A 20287-nucleotide genomic window follows, 5' to 3' on the forward strand; every position below is an offset into this window, starting at 1 on the left:
CTGTATGAAGTATCTGTGCTACATTCTATCTTTCAAAACTATTACTTTGATCCTACTCAAATCTTTTATTTCCTTGATTACAAAATTCCCTTCGTCTGCACTAACATCCTCCCTGCCTCTTCTTCCTTATCTAATGGTTCAAATATTTTCCAGGCAGACTTACAGAACTCAAAAACCTTATTTCTACTTCTGGAGTTCTCAATCATTTTGAGGCACGAACCCCTCCAGCAGTCTGGTGAATCCTGGGAACCCCTTCTCAGAATGCCTTTATATGTATAATTAAATTCAGGGGATTACAAAGGAAACCATTTACATTGAAATAGTTACCCCCCACACATACCCCAAAAAACAAACAAAAGCAAAAACTGATACGGTAATATATGTACAGCTTTATCATCATATTAAATAATGAGATCTACTACCGGGTTTAATTAACAAATTCAAAGAAGTGATGAACATAGTACTTTGAGATCTATGCAACATCCGTAAAAACACATCTGTAATTTTTATTGGTGACAAAATCACAGGCATTGCTAATATTATTGTGGTTTATTGCCTACTCATAATTGAAAGAAATGGTAACTTTCAGTTAGCAGTTACAAATAAAGATGTAATTTTATCCTCTATCTAGTTCAAGTACTTCCGAATTCTACCCACCAACTGGTGAACCCTATGTTAAAACCCCTTCTAAGTTACAGTCCTCCTCAAACTAATTTTTGCCACAATTTTTAAAACAAAAACAGATTTCTCCATTGACCTAGATCTCATCTGAAGATATTACCATGCTTCCACGCTTTTAGGCAGGTTTGCCCAGTCAGTATCCATTAAAATTATGCCTGTTAACAGAAAGTGAAGTTGAAAGAAAGGAGCAACCAAAAGTACCTCATATCTAGACCTCCAACAGCAAGTGAAAAGATGCCAAGTGGAGTGTGTTCATGGTAGGTGGGCTGTCCCCAGGCCCGTGGGTCCAGCTTGTCAGTTCCCTCAGCACATTTCACCAGCGGCACTCAGAAGACATTCCAGCGCTCAGTTCCCTACCGGCTCGGTTGCTCGCCTCAGGCCCCCACCCGAAGCCACCCAGTGGTCCTCCTGTACCTTCCCATCCCCCACGCGTCCCAGCCTCCAGTCCGCACCAGGCCGCCCTGGCTCCTGCGCGCCGCCACACCTCTCCTCTGGGCCAAACCCTGTCTGTCTCTCTGTCACACACTCACGCACACACACACACAGACACACACAGACACACACACACATCGCCCGACAGCGGAGGGAAGGGCCCAGAGCCCCAGGGTAAGCAGGACCTGGCAGCCCGGTCAGTCCGGCCGCGAGGCGCAGGTTGCGGCCCTAGGCCAGATCAGCCGGGACGCTGGGAAGCGAGCTGCGCGCCCCGCGCGAGCCAAGAGGAACACGCACTCACCAAGGGCCTCATGAGGAGGAGGGCACGAAGGTCTCCGTCAGACGGCCACTGGGCCTTGAAACCGTCGCCCTCGCCACGAACTGCCACCGCCACTGCCGCTCTCTAGTTGGCTTACCCGCCTCCTGCTGCGGCGCTCTCCCGACTCCGCCAAGCGCTGCTGCCCCAATGCGCGTGCGCGGTGCCGCGTGGGTCACTGGGACTTATAGTTCGGACTAAGAGGGTCCGCCGCGCCCTTTCCGCTTCAGTCAGCCAAGTCGGCTGTGGTCTGGATGGTAGTGGCTGTGTGAGATACGTGGAATCACCTTCCGCAAAATTGTTTTTCACCAAACGTGGACCCTCGCTTCCGGGTACGGTGATACTGGAGATGAAAAATCCGCCTGAGCAAGTGTGTGTGAAGTAAAATAAATTAGAGCGTTTACGTTTTTAAAAACAACTATCACTTGTCCAAGTCACATTATTCGAATGACACATACAGGAACAATTCACACCTCTCCCCTGCCTTTCTGTTAAAAGCGTTGTTAATTGGCTGGGTGGTATCTTGATTTTCAGTATTAAAACTGGTTTTGCACTCATTTTATCAATTAAATTTAACTTATTGTAAGCATGACCATACAGTTAAGTAAGTCAATTAACGACTAACCTAATAAAAAAATTTTTTTTAATAACTCAGATATATTCGGAGGTCAGGTAGCTCAGTTGAACAATCATAGAAACCTTAGAATTTGAAGACACCTTCATGAACATTAGTCCATCTCCCAACCCCGGGTGGGAATTCCCTCATGTACATACCATCCAACTTCTATTTCAACAGTTCAAATTTCAGGGAGCTCAAACATGAAAGAATGCAGCCTGCTCCACTGTTAGCTCTAAATATTAGAAAGTTCTGCCTCCCCGCTGAGCTGAAAACTGCTTCCCTTTTACTTTCTCCCACTGCTAGGAGTTATGCTGCCTAAAGCGATACAGAATGTTTTCCACTTAACAGCCCTTCAAACAATCAAAAACACTGGGGGCAATAAAACAAAACAAAACCACCTAATAATAATCAGTTTTTCCAGCTATTTCAAATGTGAATCAGCTCCCAGACTGCTTTTCATCTAGTCATGTTTGAGTGTCCCTTTTAAAATTTTTTAAAATTTTCTTATTTTCTTCATATTTATTGCCTGGTCTTATTACCATAACAACATTCTATGGGAGGCTGGTCAGATATTCTTGCTATCAAGTTGCGATTCAATTGATTCAACAATTCAATTCAATCAAAGATAATTTACCACCTCTGTTATAAGGCATTGCTCAAAGTACCAGGGAGATGAAAAAAGAAACAGGATATAGTCTACAATCTAGGATGGAAGGATAACTCCCACAGATTAAGGATCATAAAAATAGCTAAGGTACAAAGTGCCCTGAGATTCTCAAAGAAAGAGGCTTCATCAAGTTGAGGGACCCTGGATTTTTGGAGGAGATGATGCTTATGAGTTACTTGATGGCTGAATTTCAAAGAGAAGAAATGGCATGGGAGGATTGCTTAAGAAAGAACCCAGCCTGAGCAAAGTGAATGAGTTTAGAGTGGGTTCTGGAACACTGAGTACTCTAGATGAGCTGAAGCCTACAGGTCAGGATGGAATGGAAGAAAAAGTCTCCAAAAGTTACAAAAGCTTCTTGAGTGTCATGAAGATACTGCATTGTACGTATTAAGTAAAAGAGTACTGAGTTAGTCAATTAATCGTTGTGAGCCAGATTCTGTCACCTACAAATGAAGGGCTTGAACTAGATAAGCAGTTTTCAGTATTTTCCACCCAGCACATCCAAGGACTATAATACTGGCATTAGAAACTACAGATGACTACAATAGTGATTCATGCAGACTTGTAGGTATTATCACCATATTGATAGTCAAGAGATGAAACTTAATCAAAACCAATAAATAGTACTCCTTGAGAGCAGAGAACCCCATCTTATTCATCAGTGCATCCCTGGAATCTAACATACTGCCTTGTATGTAATACAATTTTGTTAAAAAATAAATGAGTGGGGGTGTGTCTGCAAACTGGTGGACCAGTAGGACCATGGCCACCTCTTCCATGTCCAAGGGCTGCTTTGTGTTTAAGCCAGATTTTAAGAAGAGAAAGATCTCTGTGCCAATAGAGGGCTATTTTAATAAAGGGAAAAATGTGTCTGAGGACAGTAAGCTTCGATTTGAGACTTACCAGTTGATGTGGCAACAAATGAAATCTGAAACTGAGCGACTGCAAGAGGAATTAAATAAAAACTTGTTTGACAGTCTAATTGAATTTCTGGACAAGTCTCATTCTGGATTCCAGAATAATTCAAGAGACTGGAGCAGCCAGATAAAAGTCAGAGAAATTCCAGCTGCTGCTCTTGTTCTAGGTGTTAATGTAACAGATCATGATTTAACATTCAGAAGTTTAACAGAGGCCCTTCAGAATAATGTTACACCATATGTAGTTTCATTGCAAGCTAAAGATTGTCCAGATATAAAACATTTCTTGCAAAAGCTGGTTTCCCAGTTGATGGACTGCTGTACAGATGTAGAATCCAAAGAAGAGGAAAGTGTTCAGGTCACCCAGAAAAAGACACTTTGTTCGATGGAGTCCCTTTCTGCTTGGTATATGAATGTCACACAGAGGACAAACCCAAAAATGCCAAGCAAGAAAAGGACTTCTTCTAGCCAATGGCAGTCTCCTCCTGTTGTGCTTATCTTGAAAGATATGGAAAGCTTCACCACAAAAGTACTCCAAGACTTCATAATTATCAGCAGTCAACATCTACATGAATTTCCACTAATACTCATTTTTGGGATCGCCACCTCTGCTATTATCATCCACCGATTGCTTCCTCATGCAGTATCATCTCTGTTGTGTATAGAACTCTTCCAATCTTTGTCTTGCAAGGAGCACCTAACTACAGTACTTGATAAGGTACTTCTTACAACTCAGTTTCCTTTTAAACTAAGTGAAAAAGTGTTACAGGTTCTGACCAACATCTTTTTGTATCATGATTTCTCAATTCAGAACTTTATAAAAGGACTTCAGCTTTCTCTGTTAGAGCATTTCTATTCCCAGCCCCTCAGTGTTCTATGCTGTAATCTCCCAGAGGCCAAGAGAAGAATAAGTTTTTTAACAGATAATCAGTGTGAAAACATCAGACGTCTTCCATCTTTTAGAAGGTATGTGGAAAAGCAAGCTTCAGAAAAGCAGGTTGCATTATTGACCAATGAAAAAATTTTAAAGGAAGAAACACAGTCATTACTAGAAAATTTGCATGTTTACCATACAAATTACTTCCTGGTTTTGAGATGTCTTCATAAATTCACCGCTTCTCTTCCCAAGTACCCATTGGGTCGACAGATTAGAGAGCTGTACTGCACATGTTTAGAAAAGAACATATGGGATTCAGAGGAGTATGCGTCGGCCTTGCAGCTGCTGAGGATGTTGGCAAAGGATGAGCTGATGACCATACTTCAGAAATGTTTGAAGGTTTTTAAGTTCTCTTCTGGAAAGCAGCTTGGCAGTACAGCAAAGAGAATAGAGGAGTTCCTGGCCCAGTTTCAGTGTCTTGATGAAGCCAAAGAGGAAGAAGATGCTTCTGGGTCACAGCCAAAGGGGCTTCAGAAGACAGACCTCTATCACCTACAGAAGTCCTTGTTGGAAATGAAGGAGTTAAGAAGAACAAGTAAGAAGCAAACTAAGTTTGAAGTACTCAGAGAAAAAGTTGTGAACTTCATTGACTGCCTAGTGAGAGAACACCTTCTGCTTCCAGAGACACAGCCTCTGCATGAGGTGGTGTACTTCAGTGCTGCCCACACTCTGCGTGAGCACTTAAATGCTGCTCCACGAATTGCCCTCCATACTGCACTCAACAATCCTTACTATTATCTCAAAAATGAAGCTTTGAAAAGTGAAGAAGGCTGCATTCCAAATATTGCCCCAGACATTTGCATTGCATATAAACTGCACCTAGAGTGTAGCAGGCTAATCAACCTTGTGGACTGGTCAGAGGCCTTTGCAACAGTTGTGACAGCTGCTGAAAAAATGGATGCAAGTTCCACAATCTCAGAAGAAACAAATGACATTATCCATGCTCGGTTTATTAGAGCTGTCTCTGAACTAGAACTTCTAGGATTTATAAAACCTACCAAACAGAAGACTGACCATGTGGCAAGACTAACATGGGGAGGCTGCTAGAAGGCAAATGAGCGAAGCCAGAAGGATCATGCTTAGTTTAAGAGAAAAAAAGAGCTCAGTCATTTCACATACCAGTATCTGAGTGAATCTGTTTTGGAGTGAAATGTGTAATCTCCATGTGATATTTAACCAGAAAACACACATGTGCTAACTCCAAACAAGTGTATGTCAAAACTCTTTTGGTGTACTTAGGAATCAAAAAAATAACATTCTTATGTTGTAACTCAAAGCCCTCCCACCTTCCAAAAGACATTACTAAATTATGAGTAATTTGTTCTTGAACATATGTAGTATATAAATGTAATAAATTCCTTTACCTGGAATATATAAAAAAATAAATAAATAAATAAATAAATAAATGAGTGGGATGAATAAACAGTGAACCCTGGCCAAAGCCCTGTTCTTTCCACTATACCACTTAGTCTTTCCTGACATACAGGGATACGAAATTACTTGTCCAAAATCACAAAATTCATACTAGATTTTGATTAGAGTTCACTGATTAGAGTTCATTAGAGTTCATTTGATTAGAGTTCACACTTCCAACTCCATAATCTTCATTAAATCACTCTATCTCAGGAATACAGAGCAGAGACAAACTGCAAATTAAAAAAAAAAAATTCTCTTCTATACCTGTACAGCCAGTCTTAGAGTTAAGCCAAAAAAGCAAATGCTATGCCGAGCAATTTGAGGGACCCCTGTCAGGTGTTTCTGGACACAAACATTTTATCCCTGGGTCTGTCAAAAGCCCCTGAAATACACTGAAACATGGATGTTAGAGCTGAGATACAGAGATCATCTAGTCCTAAATACTTTCATTCTTTTGAATTTGAAGACTGTTTCATCAAGAGATCCTATTTAAAATGTGCATGCCCCTGGGAAGAGTAATACTTTATTTTGCATCTATAGTTAGGAAAGAAATATTACAGTTCAATAAGACAAATATGACAGTAAACCATACCAGACAGAAAAACAGAAAGGCCAGAAAGAAATAAAGATTAAGAAGAGGAAGAGCAAGACAAAAGGGAAGAACAAGATGAAAGATGAAACAAAGACTTCACCTGTGCTATGATTTTATCTACTTTGGCATATAGTTTGAGAAAGAAAATACTTTGAAAATGTAGTACACACATGGCTGTAGAAAGTCATAATCATGTGGAAAAAGTAGTCACAGTGTATCATCTGAAAAAGCCAATTAAATTATAAACTAGTAAGTACAGCATGAATAAAAAACAATACAGCAAAGAATTCATTATTTTAATATGAAAGAAATGAGACTATCTTTTCAACTATAAAACAGAGATGTCTCCAACCCTACCTATCCCATCCAGTTGTTATGACAATAAAACCATAGGATGTGTGTCAAAGCTTCATTTACTATAAAGCAATATACACATGTAACCTACAACACTGACATTGTTCAAACTCAAACAGCAGGCAAACATTTAATGCTATGGGCTAACTTAAACCATTTTTGGTTCACTACATTTCTTTTCTCCTCTTTTTTGAAGTTTATTTTTAATCAAACAAGTAATACTGGAATACATTCTTGTTCTTAAAAGAATGTATATGATATAAAAAAAAGTCAAAAGTTTCCCTTGATTCCTATCCAATTCCTCCTGAAGAGAACCACTCTTGTCAATTTGCTAGGTGTCTGTCCAGACTCATTATATGTGTGTGTGTGTATTCAACACAAATAGGATCAGATTATATATACTATTCTGTGGTTCTGTGACTTGCTTTTTACAGTTAATAATAAATCTTGAGCATCTTTCCATATCAGTACATGAAAACATACCTCATTGTTTTAAACCTCTGCACATTTCCAATACTGTAATCTACCATAGTTTAACATCCAGATTGCTAAACATTTAAGTTGATTTACTACATTTTGAATAACCAAAAATACAAGTGTATTAACTTTGTTTTTTCAATGGGCAAAGTTTCCTAAAGCTGGGAATCTAGTAAGAGAAAAAAAAGAAAGACGTACATGGAAGGTATCCTATACCCAGTGGCACAAAGTATTCCCTCATAAAATCCTTTTTATGCTTTGGAACAATCCAATTGAAAGTAAAGGATAGGACTCCAGTTGTCACCTTAGTTCATATTCTGGATACTTTATTGTCCTGCACTGGCCCCCAACAGCAGGCTCAGAAATAGTAGTACTCAAAGGTCCATTTACCAAGAAGCTAATAGAGCTTATGATTCAGGGCCCTTCGCTTGCCTGGGGCTCCTCCCAAGGCCCTACCAACGTATTCATACGGTCATGCGGTTTTGTAACATTTGCCAAAGAATCTTAAATTACTGGATAAGGTGAAGACCACAAACAAAAGCCCAAAACTTGAGAAAACTGCAAATGAGTAAAGTGACTTCTGCAGAAAGTCATATATAGTGCAACTCACACTTCAGTCCAATGAAACCTACAAACTTTATTTTCTACCAGTACCACAGATACTTAAACTGATAGGAGCTGAAATGTTAATGCACCATAAAGATTTGATGCATTACCTGTATTTGTCTATATTTGAATTTAGTCCATGATTGATTATAATGTATGAATATTCCTTTAATATAATTGCATCTTGTATATTTTTCTCTTCTCAACCTTTTTTGTTCTCTTGCATGATTTAATTTTAAGTTGTTTTAAAAGTTTTTCAGTCTCAGCTCCTTATAAACATGGATTTTTTAAATGACAAAAAGATGTACATAAAAAGTAACATACAAATTTATCCTTTGAAAAATAAAGAAATCAACAATTTTAATGGTTGTAAAATATTTCATCATACTAATGAATCATACTTTGTCATTTCAAAATGGAAATCATTTATTGCTGGTAATAAAACTCATGAAAATTTAAAAATATATTAAAATACAGAAACGAATTAAATAGACATTTAAGACTTTGTAATATTTTAAAAATAAATGGAATAGTTTTTACTTAACAATACATAACAGCAATCCTGTCTCCTAAACTCTAGGACTTGTATCTCTAACTGCCTATTAGACATCTTTACTATATATTTAACAGGCATTTAAAACTCAGTAACGTCCACTGAGAGATTTCAAACGGAGTCGAGAGGTCACTCTGGTGGATACTCTTACACACTATATAGATAACACTTTTTAGGTTTTAATGTATTGGAGTAGCTAGAAGTACATACCTGAAATTATCAAACTCCAACCCAGTAGCCTTGATTACTGAAGACGATTGTATGACAATGTAGCTTACAAGGGGTGACAGTGTGATTGTGAAAACCTTGTGGATCCCACTCCCTTTATCCAGTGTATGTATGGATGAGTAGAATATGGGGACAAAGACTGAATGAAAAATAGGGTGGGATGGGGGGGATGATTTGGATGTTCTTTTTTACTTTTATTTCTTATTCTGATTCTGATTCTTTCTGGTGTAAGGAAAAGGGTCAAAAATAGATTAGGGTGATGAAGGCATAACTATAAGATGGTACTGTGAACAGTTGATTGTACACTACTGAAGACTGTATGGTATGTGAATATATCTCAATAAAATTGAATTTAATTAAAAAAAGGAAAAAAAAACTCAATAATGCCCCAAAAAATAAACCCTTGACTTACTTCCACAATCCTGTTCCCCAAATGAGTAAAAGGCACTTTTATTCTTTCAGTTGTTCAAACTATATACACTGCCATGATCTTTGACTACTCTCTTTCTCTCACATCCCACATCCCTCAGCAAATCATGTTGGTTTTACCATCAAAATAGATCTAGATAAGCAGAAAAATGGGGATAAAAATTAAATGAATAATACGGGGGTATGGTGGGTTGGGATGTTATGGTATGTGAATATATCTCAATAAAACTTAATTTAAAAATACATCTAGAAATCTAATATATCTAACCATCTCCACATCTACCATACTATCCACCATCATCTCTTGCCTGGATGATTGTAATGGCCTTCTAATTTGTCTCTTTACTTCTATCACTGACTCCCACAGTCCCTCATAGCTAGAGGAATCTTTTTGAAACTTAAGTGAAATCACACCACCCATATCAAAATGCACCAATGATTTCTCATCTTATTCTGCATAAAAACAAACTCAGATGGCCTATGAAGCCCTATGTCATCTGACATCTCTTACAGGCATGTCCTAACATTCATTTCTCACACTCCACACACACAGCCTCCATGCTGTTCCTTGAACACACTAAGCACATTCTCACTTCACGGTTTTTGCATATACAGTTCCCTCTACACCTAGAATTCTCTTCTCTCAGACATCTGTATGGCTGCATCCTTTACTTCCTTCAATCTTTGCTCAAATGTCACCTACTCAGAGATCCTTCCCCAATCCCAATGCCTGTCTCTATTTCCCTTATTCTACTTTATTTTTCTTCAGAACACTTAAGACTACCTGAAATATATTTCAACATTTTGTTTCTTGATTGTTATTCCCAATAAGAAGAAAGCTCTATGAAAGCAGGAAATTTGTTTTGTTCACTGTCATTATCTTCCATGCTGAGGAACAATGTCTGGTACATTGTGGATACTCAATAAATATTTGTTGAATCTTCCTCTTCTTTTAAAAGAGAATTTTTATAATTAACTTAATGAATTAATAAACAATGACAATACCAGATGTTGGTGAGGATATTGAGCAATTGGTAGTCTCATATACTGCTGGTGGGAAAACATAATGGTTCAACCGTTTTGGAAAATAGTTTGGCAGTTTCTTAAAATGTTAAAAAGGTGTACAACTGGGAAGATTTTAAAAATGTCAAAAAGAAACAAAGACTTCCAGAGAGATGGCAGCTATTTCCTAAAATCAGAAGAGCTATTATATGGCATTGGAGCATGTTTATTCTAAAACAGTTAAGAGTTGTTCAGACACAGATAAGGCTACTGCTGGGAAATACCTTAATCCATCCTCTTCTATGTCCATACAGGAATAAATTAGAGAACCATCTCATGGGATGTGAGGAAACAAAAATCACAATATTGTAAAAAGTACTCAAACAATGCTTGAATGAAATAAACTTTTCCTTTCCAATTGTATCTAAGATCAAATACGGATGATATATTTAATTTCAAATAGAAAATGTTCTAGAAATAGATTGTTGTTTCAACTGCACAACTCTATAAATGTAATAAAAATCACTGAGTTGTATTCTTACTATGAAGTTAATTTCCTGGTGTAAATTATGCCTCAATAAAGCTTGAAAAAAGACACAGTAAGGAGTAAGGGGTAGTGTGGTATGGGTGAAATGTATCGGTAACTGTTGAAGCTGGGTAATGGAGGTGGAATTTGAACCTAGGTAGACCAAACTTTTAATCTTACTGTATCATGGTGAGCTGCTTTAAACCCATCCCAGGAGAAAGTGGAATATAAATTCATTTTAAATTCAAATATTAAAAAGAGTTCAAGAATAAAAGGTATTAATGAAATAAAAATTAACCATTTCAGTATTTCATTCACTTAACATTTATTGAGTATATAATATACTGTTGGTATTCCAAAAACTGAAAACCCGGAAAACAGGAGATTATGAAAAGCAAAGGTGAAAATAAACTCCACAACTAATCGAGTTAAGAACTATATCATGTGATACAGCAATTCCACTCCTAAGTATATGCCTAAGAGTAATGAAAACATATGTCCACGCAAAAACTTGTATGCGAATGTTCACAGTAGCATTATTCATAGTAGCCTCAATCCAAATGGCCATCAAGGGATGAACAGATAAACAAAATGTGGTATATCCACTGTGATGGTTAGGTTCATGTGTCAATTCGGCCAGCTGATGGTATCCAGGTGTCTGGTCAAGCAAGCACTGGCCTAACATTACCACAAGGACATTTATCACTGGTTAATAAACCAGAAAGCTGGTTTATTAAATCATCAGTCAATTGACTACACCTGTGACTGATTACATCAATGAAGGGCATGTCTTCTGCAACCAGAGAATTCAATCAGCTGGGTTTAATCCAATCACTTGAAGACTTTTAAGGGAGGGAGAGAACCTTCACTTCTTCTTCTGTTAGCCAGCAAAGCATCTCCTGAGGAGTTCATTGAATACCTTTATTGGAGTTGCCAGTTTGCTGCCTGCCCTACAGAATTTGGACTCGTGCACCCCGACAGGTGCATGAGACATTTTTATAAAATCTGATGTTTACAGATATCTCTTGTTGGTTCTGTTTCCCTTGAGAACCCTAACTAATACTCCACAAAACGGACTATTATTCAGCCATAAAAAGGAATGAAGTTAGGATGAACGCTACAACGTAGATAAACCTTGAAAACATTATACTAAGTGGACTACATAATGTGTGATTCCATTCACAGGAAACCTCCAGAATAGGAAACTACATACAGACTGAAAGTAGACTGGGGTACTTGGGGGAAATGGAGAGTGACTGCCAAGAAGTAAAGAATTTCTTTTGGGGATAATAATATTCTAAAATTAATTGTGGTGATGGTTGCACAACTCTATGAATAGACTAAAACCACTGAATTTTATACTTTAAATGGGTGAATTATATGTTATTTGAATTATATCTCAATAAAGCTGGGTTGTTTGTATTTTTTTTTAAAAGGTGTATAACTGCCAAATGACCAAGCCATCCCATTCCTAGATATTTACCCAAGGAAAATGAAAGCTTATGTCCATACAAAGACTAGTAAATGCATGTTCATAGCGGTTTTATTTGTAATAGCCAAAATCTAGAAACTCCCCACATAACCATGAACAGGTGAATGGATAAACAAATTGTGGCATATCAATATAATGAAATGCTGCTCAGCAACAAAGAAATGAACTTCTGATTCCCGCAAAAAGAATCTCAAAATAATTATACTGAAAGAAGAAGACATCCAAACCTGCACAATCATTAAGCAATAGCTCCCCATTCCCTCCTCTCCACATCCCCTGGTAACCTCTAATTTATTTTCTGTCTCTATGAATTTGTTCATTCTAGATATTTCATGTAGGTGGAGTCACACAGTATTTGTCCTTAAGTTCCCTGCTTATTTCACCCAGCATAATGTTTTCAAGGTTCATCCATGGTGTAGCATATATCATAACTTCATTCCTTTTTACAGCTGAATAGTATTCCAGTGTGTATATACCATGTTTTGTGTATCCACTTATCCAATGATGGACACTCGGATGTTTCTACCTTTTGACTATTGTGAATCATGCTGCTATAAACACTGGTGTACAATTATCTGTTTAAGTTCCTGTTTTCAATTTCTTTGCATATATATACCTAGGAGTTGAAATGCCAGATCATATGGTAATTTCATGTTTAACTTTCTGAGGAATTGTCAAACTGCTTTCCACAGAAGCTGCACCATTTTACATTTCCACCAATAATGCATAAGGGTTCTGATTTCTCCATATCCTTACCAACACTTATTTTCCTTTTTTAAAATACAGCTGAAATGGTTAAGGTTATGTTATTTGCATTTCACCTCAATAAAAAATATACTTTGAAAAATAGAAAAAAAAAAGAAAAGAAAAAACAATTCCAGGTAAATTTAGATCTAAAAGAGAAAGGTAAAAGAAAATTAAGTTTTTAGTGGATAATAGAGAAGAATATTATCTTGATCTCAGGGTAGAGAAAGATTTCTTAAACAAGGCAGAAAAAGCACAGCCATAAATGAAACATCAATAAGTTCATCAAAATATCTTCATCAAAAAATAGCATTAAGTTCTATACCTGGATTCTGGTAATGGTTACATGAATCTATATACAGGATAATTGCACAAGCTATATAGAAACACAAAGTTTCAAATAAATGCAGACTTGTTAAAAGTAATGTATCAATGTAAATTTCTGCTTTTTTCCAACTATATGAAATGTCATCACTGGGGGGAAGCTGAGTGAAGGGTACATGGGAGTCTTTGTACTATTTTTGCTACTTTCAGTGAGTAATTTTTTTTTAAGTTTACAAAAAACACCATTAAGGGAATAAAAACACATACCATAGTGGGAAAAGATACTTGGAACAAACACACATAAGTGATAAATGACTAATATCTAGAATATAAATAATTAACTATTACAAGTTAATAAACTCAATAGAGAAATGGACAACTTCAGAAAAGAAGAAAGGACCAATAAAAATATGAAAAGATGCACGACCTCATTACAGTCCAGGGGTATGAGAATTAAAATCATGAGATGTTGGTACACATACCCTAGATTGTCAAAATTAAAAACTTTCATCAAATGTTGACAGTGATGTTAAGAGTTGCAGTTTTTCACTCTGGTGAGAGTGTACATTCATTCACTGCTTTGAAAAACAGTTTCGCATGATCTACTATAGTTGAAAATACATACTTACAACTTTTGATCCATAAATTCTAATTCTGGTCATATACCATTGAGAAAGTCATTCATGTGTACATCAACCCAATGTCCATCAACCAAATGTAGAATAGATACGTACATTATGATATATTTACATACTGGTATAATACACAGAAATGAAAATGAATCAATTACAGCTACACATAACAATAAGGATAAATCTTAAAAACAATGTTATATAAATGAAGCCAGATACAAAAGAATATATTGGTATGATTTCATCTATATCAAATTCAAAAAAGGTCAAACTAAACCATGATGATTAAGGTAGTATATTTAAATGATAAAATTCTAAAGACATAATAAAAAGAGCAACTTTTTATGGAGCAGAGGGCAGGAAGTTGTGATCAGGAAGAGGGAAAAATGAGAGGCTTCTGCGGTGTTGACAACATCTATTTCTTGACCTGCACGTTATATATGTGGGAGTTCACTTTATGATTATTCATTGAATTGCACATTTATTTTTTATGTACTTTTCTGTATTTGTGTTATAATTACATTAAAGATTAAAATTTGTAAAACATCCAGCACATGGTAAGTACTCAATTAAGGGTAGCTACTATTGACAAATCAAAAGAGGCAGCTCTATAGGTATTTAAATGAGACAATCTCCAAGAAATACAGTTATCTGAATTAAGGAGCCAAAACGTGTAGTATCACTGATTTTAAAACAGGGATATACATGCACATACCCACACATACATACTGTATAAGAATAAAACATCTCTGGAAGGATACAGAAGAAAATGGCATCAGAGGTTACCTCTACCAACATAGGGGAACAGGGCTGAGGACTGGGTGGTAGGGACACTTATTTTCATTGCATATTTTGTACCCTTTGAATTTTACACCATTTGTGTGTATTTCCTATTTTGAAATATAAGATACAGGGGTAGCTCATTATACTTGGCCGTTTTTTTTACTTCAAAGGAAAATTTAGAACAAAGGGAGAAACGATAAAACTAGCATGTTACGTACAAAATTAAGCATTACACTTTACAATTAATCACTTTTACATACATTACCTTACTCATAAGAATAATGTTGTGAGAAGAGAGAATTATATCCATTTTCAGACTAGTAAACAGAGCCTCAGAGAGATTAAGTGACTAGCTCTAAGTCACACAGCCAATAAGGAAGGGAACTGGAACTCAAACACAGTTTTTCTGTTTCCAAATCTTATAATCATTCCTCTCTATCACACTATCTCACACAGAGTGTCCTCCTAAACATGTCCCACCAACCTGACTCCCAGGGTTGTAAATCGTCTTGGCGATGCAGGATATGACTCCCAGGGATCAATCTGGACCCGGTAGCGTGGGATTGAGAACATCTTCTTGACCAAAAGGGTGATGCGAAATGAAACAAAAAAGTTTCAGTGGCTGAGAGATTCCAAATGGAGTCGACAGGTCACTCTGGTGGACATTCTTATGTACTATATAGATAACCCTTTTTAGGTTTTAATGTATTGGAATAGCTAGAAGCAAATCCCGAATCTATCCAAACACAACCCAGTAACCTTGACTCTTGAAGACGATTATATAACAACACAGGTTTCAAGGGGTGACACGTGTGATTGTGAAAACCTTGTGGATCGCACTCCCTTTATCCAGTGTATGGAAGGATGAGTAGAAAAATGGGGACAAAAACTAAATGAAAAATAAGGTAGGATGGGGGGATGATTTGGATATTCTTTTATTCTTTATTCTTTCTAGTGTAAGGAAAATGTTCAAAAATAGATTGGGGTGATGAATGCACAACTATATGATGGTACTATGAACAGGCGATTGTACACCATGGATGACTGTATGGTATATGAATATATCTCAATAAAACAGAATTTAATTATTAAAAAACAAAAAACAAAAAACACGTCCCACCGCCTCCCAAAAATGTGAATAGAAAAGGCACTATATGTTAGTTTTTCTTTTATCTGTGGGGAAGGGAGGAGAAAGCTATAAAATTCAATTTTAAAAAGTGAAGACAGAGACCAAAGAGGACCCCTAGCTGATACCTAGGATGATGCTGAGGAATCCTATTGGAAAAGGATGACATGACTCCTGGGGACTAGGGGAACAGGCTTCTGGCAGGGCTGAGACCATAATCCAACTGTTTATGTAGATGGCAACTACAAAAATAATGGAAGAGATGGTGCACAAGCACAATTTGGAAACTACTGGGGACCTGCCAACCCTCTAAATCTAAGTGAAGGGTTTCTGGATAGCAGACAAACAAAAGAGCTGAACTACAGGCAGCCCCACGGCAACTGAACAAGCAAAGAGCCAAAACCTGGATAAACTCATTATTAGAACAGACAGCAAGTCTGTCATCAAATGCATGACAGAATGGATTGGTAACTGGAAAGAAAATAGAAGGAAAATGGCCTCCAGAAGGGATGTTGTCAACAGAGTAGATTTTGAGAAGATTGATCAAGCTGCCCAAGGAATAGATATTCAATAGAAGTATGTTCCTGTCATTGCAGCATCAAAGGCAATGAAGAAGGTGATAGATTGGTCACAGAAGGATCTAAAAAATAAGACAGTTTTCATCACAGGAGTTACCTGTCCTCTTGGAGCTATATCTGCTGATGTCCATTTCCAAAGATCTCTTACCAGCCTTCCATGAGCATCTCCGTATATAGAACTTGTTTTTTCAACCTTACTTGTTTCTACCTTTTTCTGTCACTGATATTACCAACCTCTTTGTCAAGTACAATATAATAAAAGAAAACTTCCTGCTTAAAAAAAAAAGTAAAGACAAAAAAGATAATTTATTAGATGGCACACTGCACTTTTAGAAGAACAAATACACACTACATGATTTATACCAAGTATTGTTCCAAGCTTAAGTGTTAGGGGGACACTTTTGTTTCAATCCTGTATTATTTGATGAAGGTTGAAGAAGTTAATTAATTATTCCTAGTCCCTTAATTAAAAAAAAAAATCTATGTGGCCAATATAAGAGATTGATTAAATATACCACTTTTAAAAACATTTCCAAAAATTTTTGTTAAGTTCAAAGAAAATCACCAAACTCCTTTTATTTCCCATTGAGAGAAATGCTTGAGAATTGACTCTCAACAGGTGGTTTATTTTAAGGACTTTTAAAATTTCTTTTCATAGTAATTTCTATGATTAATAATACATTTCTACTCTTTTACAAGTTTCAAAGTATTCCGACCTGTAGAATCTCATCTGATCCTTCCAACAAGCCCGTTAAGATAAGCAGGACAGAAATCCCTGCCATTCATTAGATGAAGAAACCGAGGTTCTGGGAGGTTGCTTTTCCCATCATATGTCCTTCTATCTCCTAGTGAATGTTCTCTCCAACAAACCATACGGTTAGTTCTCAATTATCAGGGTCTAAATGTTCAACTTATGAATTACATAGGCCCTTTTTCTTCTGGCTATATGCCTTTCAATTATTTATTAATTTCTTTTTCAAAAAGGCAGGCTTAGGAGCTAAATGACATCCAATCCTAATCAGTCCTAACTCTATTTAGCTTTCTGAGATAAGATGGGAAACAAAAATCTATTTTCTTACTCATAGGAACACAAGCAAAAAGAGCTAGTTTAAGTTAATTGGATAAAATCTATGTTTGCCTACCACACCTGTTCTGGTTTGCTAAAGCTGCTGTTACGCAAAATACCAGAAACGGGTTGGCTTTTATAAAGGGGAATTATAAGGTTACAAATTTACAGTTCTAAGGCCATAAAAATGTCCAAACTAAAGCATCAACAAGAGGATACCGTCACTGAAGAAAGGCCGATGGTGTCTGGAACACCTTTGTCGCTGGGAAGGCACGTGGCTGGTGTCTCTTGGTCCTTTCCTCCCAGGTTCTGGTTTCAAAATGGCTTTCTCCAAATGTCTCTGGGCTTCTGTCTCTCTTAGCTTCTCTCTCTCAGCTCCTGTGCATCCTTGCTTATTCTCCCAGGTGTTTCTCTCTAAGCATCTGGGAGTCCTCTCTTAGCTTCTCTGAGGCAATCTCTGGGCTTCATCTCTCAGCTCAGCATCTCCAAAATTCTTTCTGCCTGCATCTACAAGCATCTGGCTCTGTATCAGCTCTTAGCTCTCTTAAGGACTCCAGTAAACTAATCAAGACCCACCCCCATATAGGTGGGGCCACACCGCCATGAAATAATCCAATCAAAAATCCCACCCTCAATTGGGTGAGTCACATCTCCATGGAAACAACCTAATCAAAAGGTACCCCCCCCCCCAAAAAAAAAGGTCCCACCAATAATATGCCTGCTCCCACAAGTCTGGATTAGAAGAATAAGGCCTTTCCTGGGGTACATAACAGTTTCAAACCAGCATACCCAATATCAAAGTATTGGCAAAATATGTAATGATACTCAATCCTAAAAAAATATATAAATCCCATAAGCCTGAAGCCAGGATGACAACCTAGACTACAGATGTTAAAGAGCAAATTGCCACCGCTCAAATGCTGGCTCCACATCTCAGCTGGGTGATCTCCTGGGCAAGTTCCTTTACCTCTTGAGGCTTCAGATTCCTCAGCTCAAAATAGGGATTTAAAAAATGCTTTCTTGAGGATTGAAATAGATAATGAACATAAAGTGTTTAGCACAGTGTATGTTAGTTACGTACTGATAATCTGGCATTGATACAACTATTGGTGTTCATCATTTAGAAACTAGATTTGCCCATGTACTTTCCTATTCTATCCATTACTTTATATGAGAAACATAAATGATCACGCTTTGGAATATCTAGCATAAAATACTTGGTTTTAAAAAGACACTACATAAAATGGGAAATTTTGCATTGCACAAATGATACCACACGAAAATTAAAAAAAAAAAAAGGGGACTATAACCACCAACATACTCAGTCCTTCTTCGAAGTTAACAAGGTCTGAATTTTAGAAAAGAAAAGAGTTGCAAAAGATTACTACATCCATCATGATGGGGCTAAAATTGAGAAGTTTGTCTTTTAACGGAAATGGACTGGAATATATATATAAAATTTACTTGAAATGACATGAAGCTGTAATGTGGCTGAATAGTGATTCTATCTTGATACTGGACTGATGCAACCCAATGAAGGGTCAGTATTGCAGCAGCCTTACAACTCTTGTTAAAAGATATGGATGATGCAACCTTTATCATTAAGAATGGAGTCAATTCTGAGTCACCGGTATAACCTTTCAGGAGTACTAAAGGAGAAAGGAAAATTCTTGAGAATTGACTCCCAGCCTCAGCATCTTAAGATGTGAACCTAAGATGTTTCAATGTCAAGTGGACACAGTATTGCACATACTCATGAATCTTAAGAGTACATTTAACTGCCCAACATAGTGGCAAAATATGAGCCATTACCTCTCAACCATGACAATGTCCGAAGTATTTTCTGCAAGCATCTCAAAATATTGTTTCAGGGCTTTGATCTGTACAGAGTAGGCCCTCCAACGCTTCTCAGCCTTTTGGTTAAGATCAAGTGCAGAGCATGTTCTCCAAAAACATTTGTTAGATGAATCAATGAATAAATAATAAACCCGTTAAGAGAGCACTGGCTATGGAGTTAAGCAGACCTGGATATCATCCTAACTCCTTCACTCACCAGCTCTGTGACTGTAACACAGGAAGAGTCCATAGAACAATGCTTGGCACATAATAACTTTAAATAAAGAGTAGCACCTATTACTTTTTGCTATAGACCATCATACAAGAAGACATTATCAAGACTTCTTTTGTCTGTCAAATGGTTTTAGCACAATCATACCTTTTCCAGAAGAGGGAAGGTAAAAAGGTATGAAGAACAAGGGTTAGGAAGACCTTGTAAATGATCGCATGAACCACAAAGGGAATCGATGGAGATGGAAGAGATAGAAGGGGCAAGCTAGGAAAGTGATCCATCCCAGGGAGGAGATGGTTTTGGTAAACTCTTCTGGAGAAAGCTATCACAGTGAGGAGTGGACTTAGGGACAGAAAATAACTACTGTGGCCAAGCCTGTCCTGTGACTTACCACGGGGCAGGGCCAACGTGGAGAGGCCTCGTATAGACAAAGATAGCTAAGCAGAGGTGCAGGGGCGACAGACTGGCTGAGAGGAGTCATAATTTGCGTCCAGACAGAAGTTAAGAGGGCCAGCTAGCAACAAAAGGCGCCAAAGCTCGGAAACCCTGGTCCCGGCAGTGGCTGTGAAGGACACAAAAATTCGAGTGTCCCGGTGATCACAGCATCTACCCTAAAACCATTTCGTCAGGGACGAGTCGGAGTCGTGGAAGAGGAGAAGCCGCTTCCGGCTTTACGGTGAGGGAGTGAGGAAGGCCTGGGGTACAGCGGAAAAGCGAAGAGA

The 20287-nt window shown here is 37.5% G+C and overlaps 2 protein-coding genes across 9 annotated transcripts in view; one reads left to right on the plus strand and one right to left on the minus strand.

Annotated features, from left to right (window-relative positions):
• The window catches only part of GAPVD1 (GTPase activating protein and VPS9 domains 1), a 128322-nt gene extending 126773 nt beyond the window's left edge, over positions 1-1549 (minus strand). For all 6 annotated transcript variants that reach the window (XR_005219081.1, XM_037850943.1, XM_037850942.1 and 3 more), the window contains exon 1: positions 1415-1549. The gene's annotated coding sequence lies outside the window, so the exon portion shown is untranslated. The remainder of the gene's footprint in view (positions 1-1414) is intronic.
• A 1898-nt stretch (positions 1550-3447) lies between these two features.
• LOC119504841 (origin recognition complex subunit 3) lies at positions 3448-5922 on the plus strand. Of its 3 annotated transcripts, none has more exons than XM_037797422.1 (2): positions 3448-3501; positions 3557-5922. In XM_037797422.1, the coding sequence occupies exon 2, from the start codon at positions 3625-3627 to the stop codon at positions 5614-5616; it is 1992 nt and encodes a 663-aa protein (XP_037653350.1). In that variant the 5' UTR covers positions 3448-3501; positions 3557-3624; the 3' UTR covers positions 5617-5922. The 3 variants fall into 3 exon arrangements, with proteins under 3 accessions (XP_037653350.1, XP_037653349.1, XP_037653348.1); XM_037797421.1 differs by having other exon boundaries at positions 3456-4662; positions 4780-5922; XM_037797420.1 differs by having other exon boundaries at positions 3456-5922.
• Positions 5923-20287: the final 14365 nt, after the last annotated feature.

The sequence above is a fragment of the Choloepus didactylus genome, chromosome 10 (assembly GCF_015220235.1).
Source record: "Choloepus didactylus isolate mChoDid1 chromosome 10, mChoDid1.pri, whole genome shotgun sequence".
In the NCBI taxonomy this organism is placed as follows: domain Eukaryota; kingdom Metazoa; phylum Chordata; class Mammalia; order Pilosa; family Megalonychidae; genus Choloepus; species Choloepus didactylus.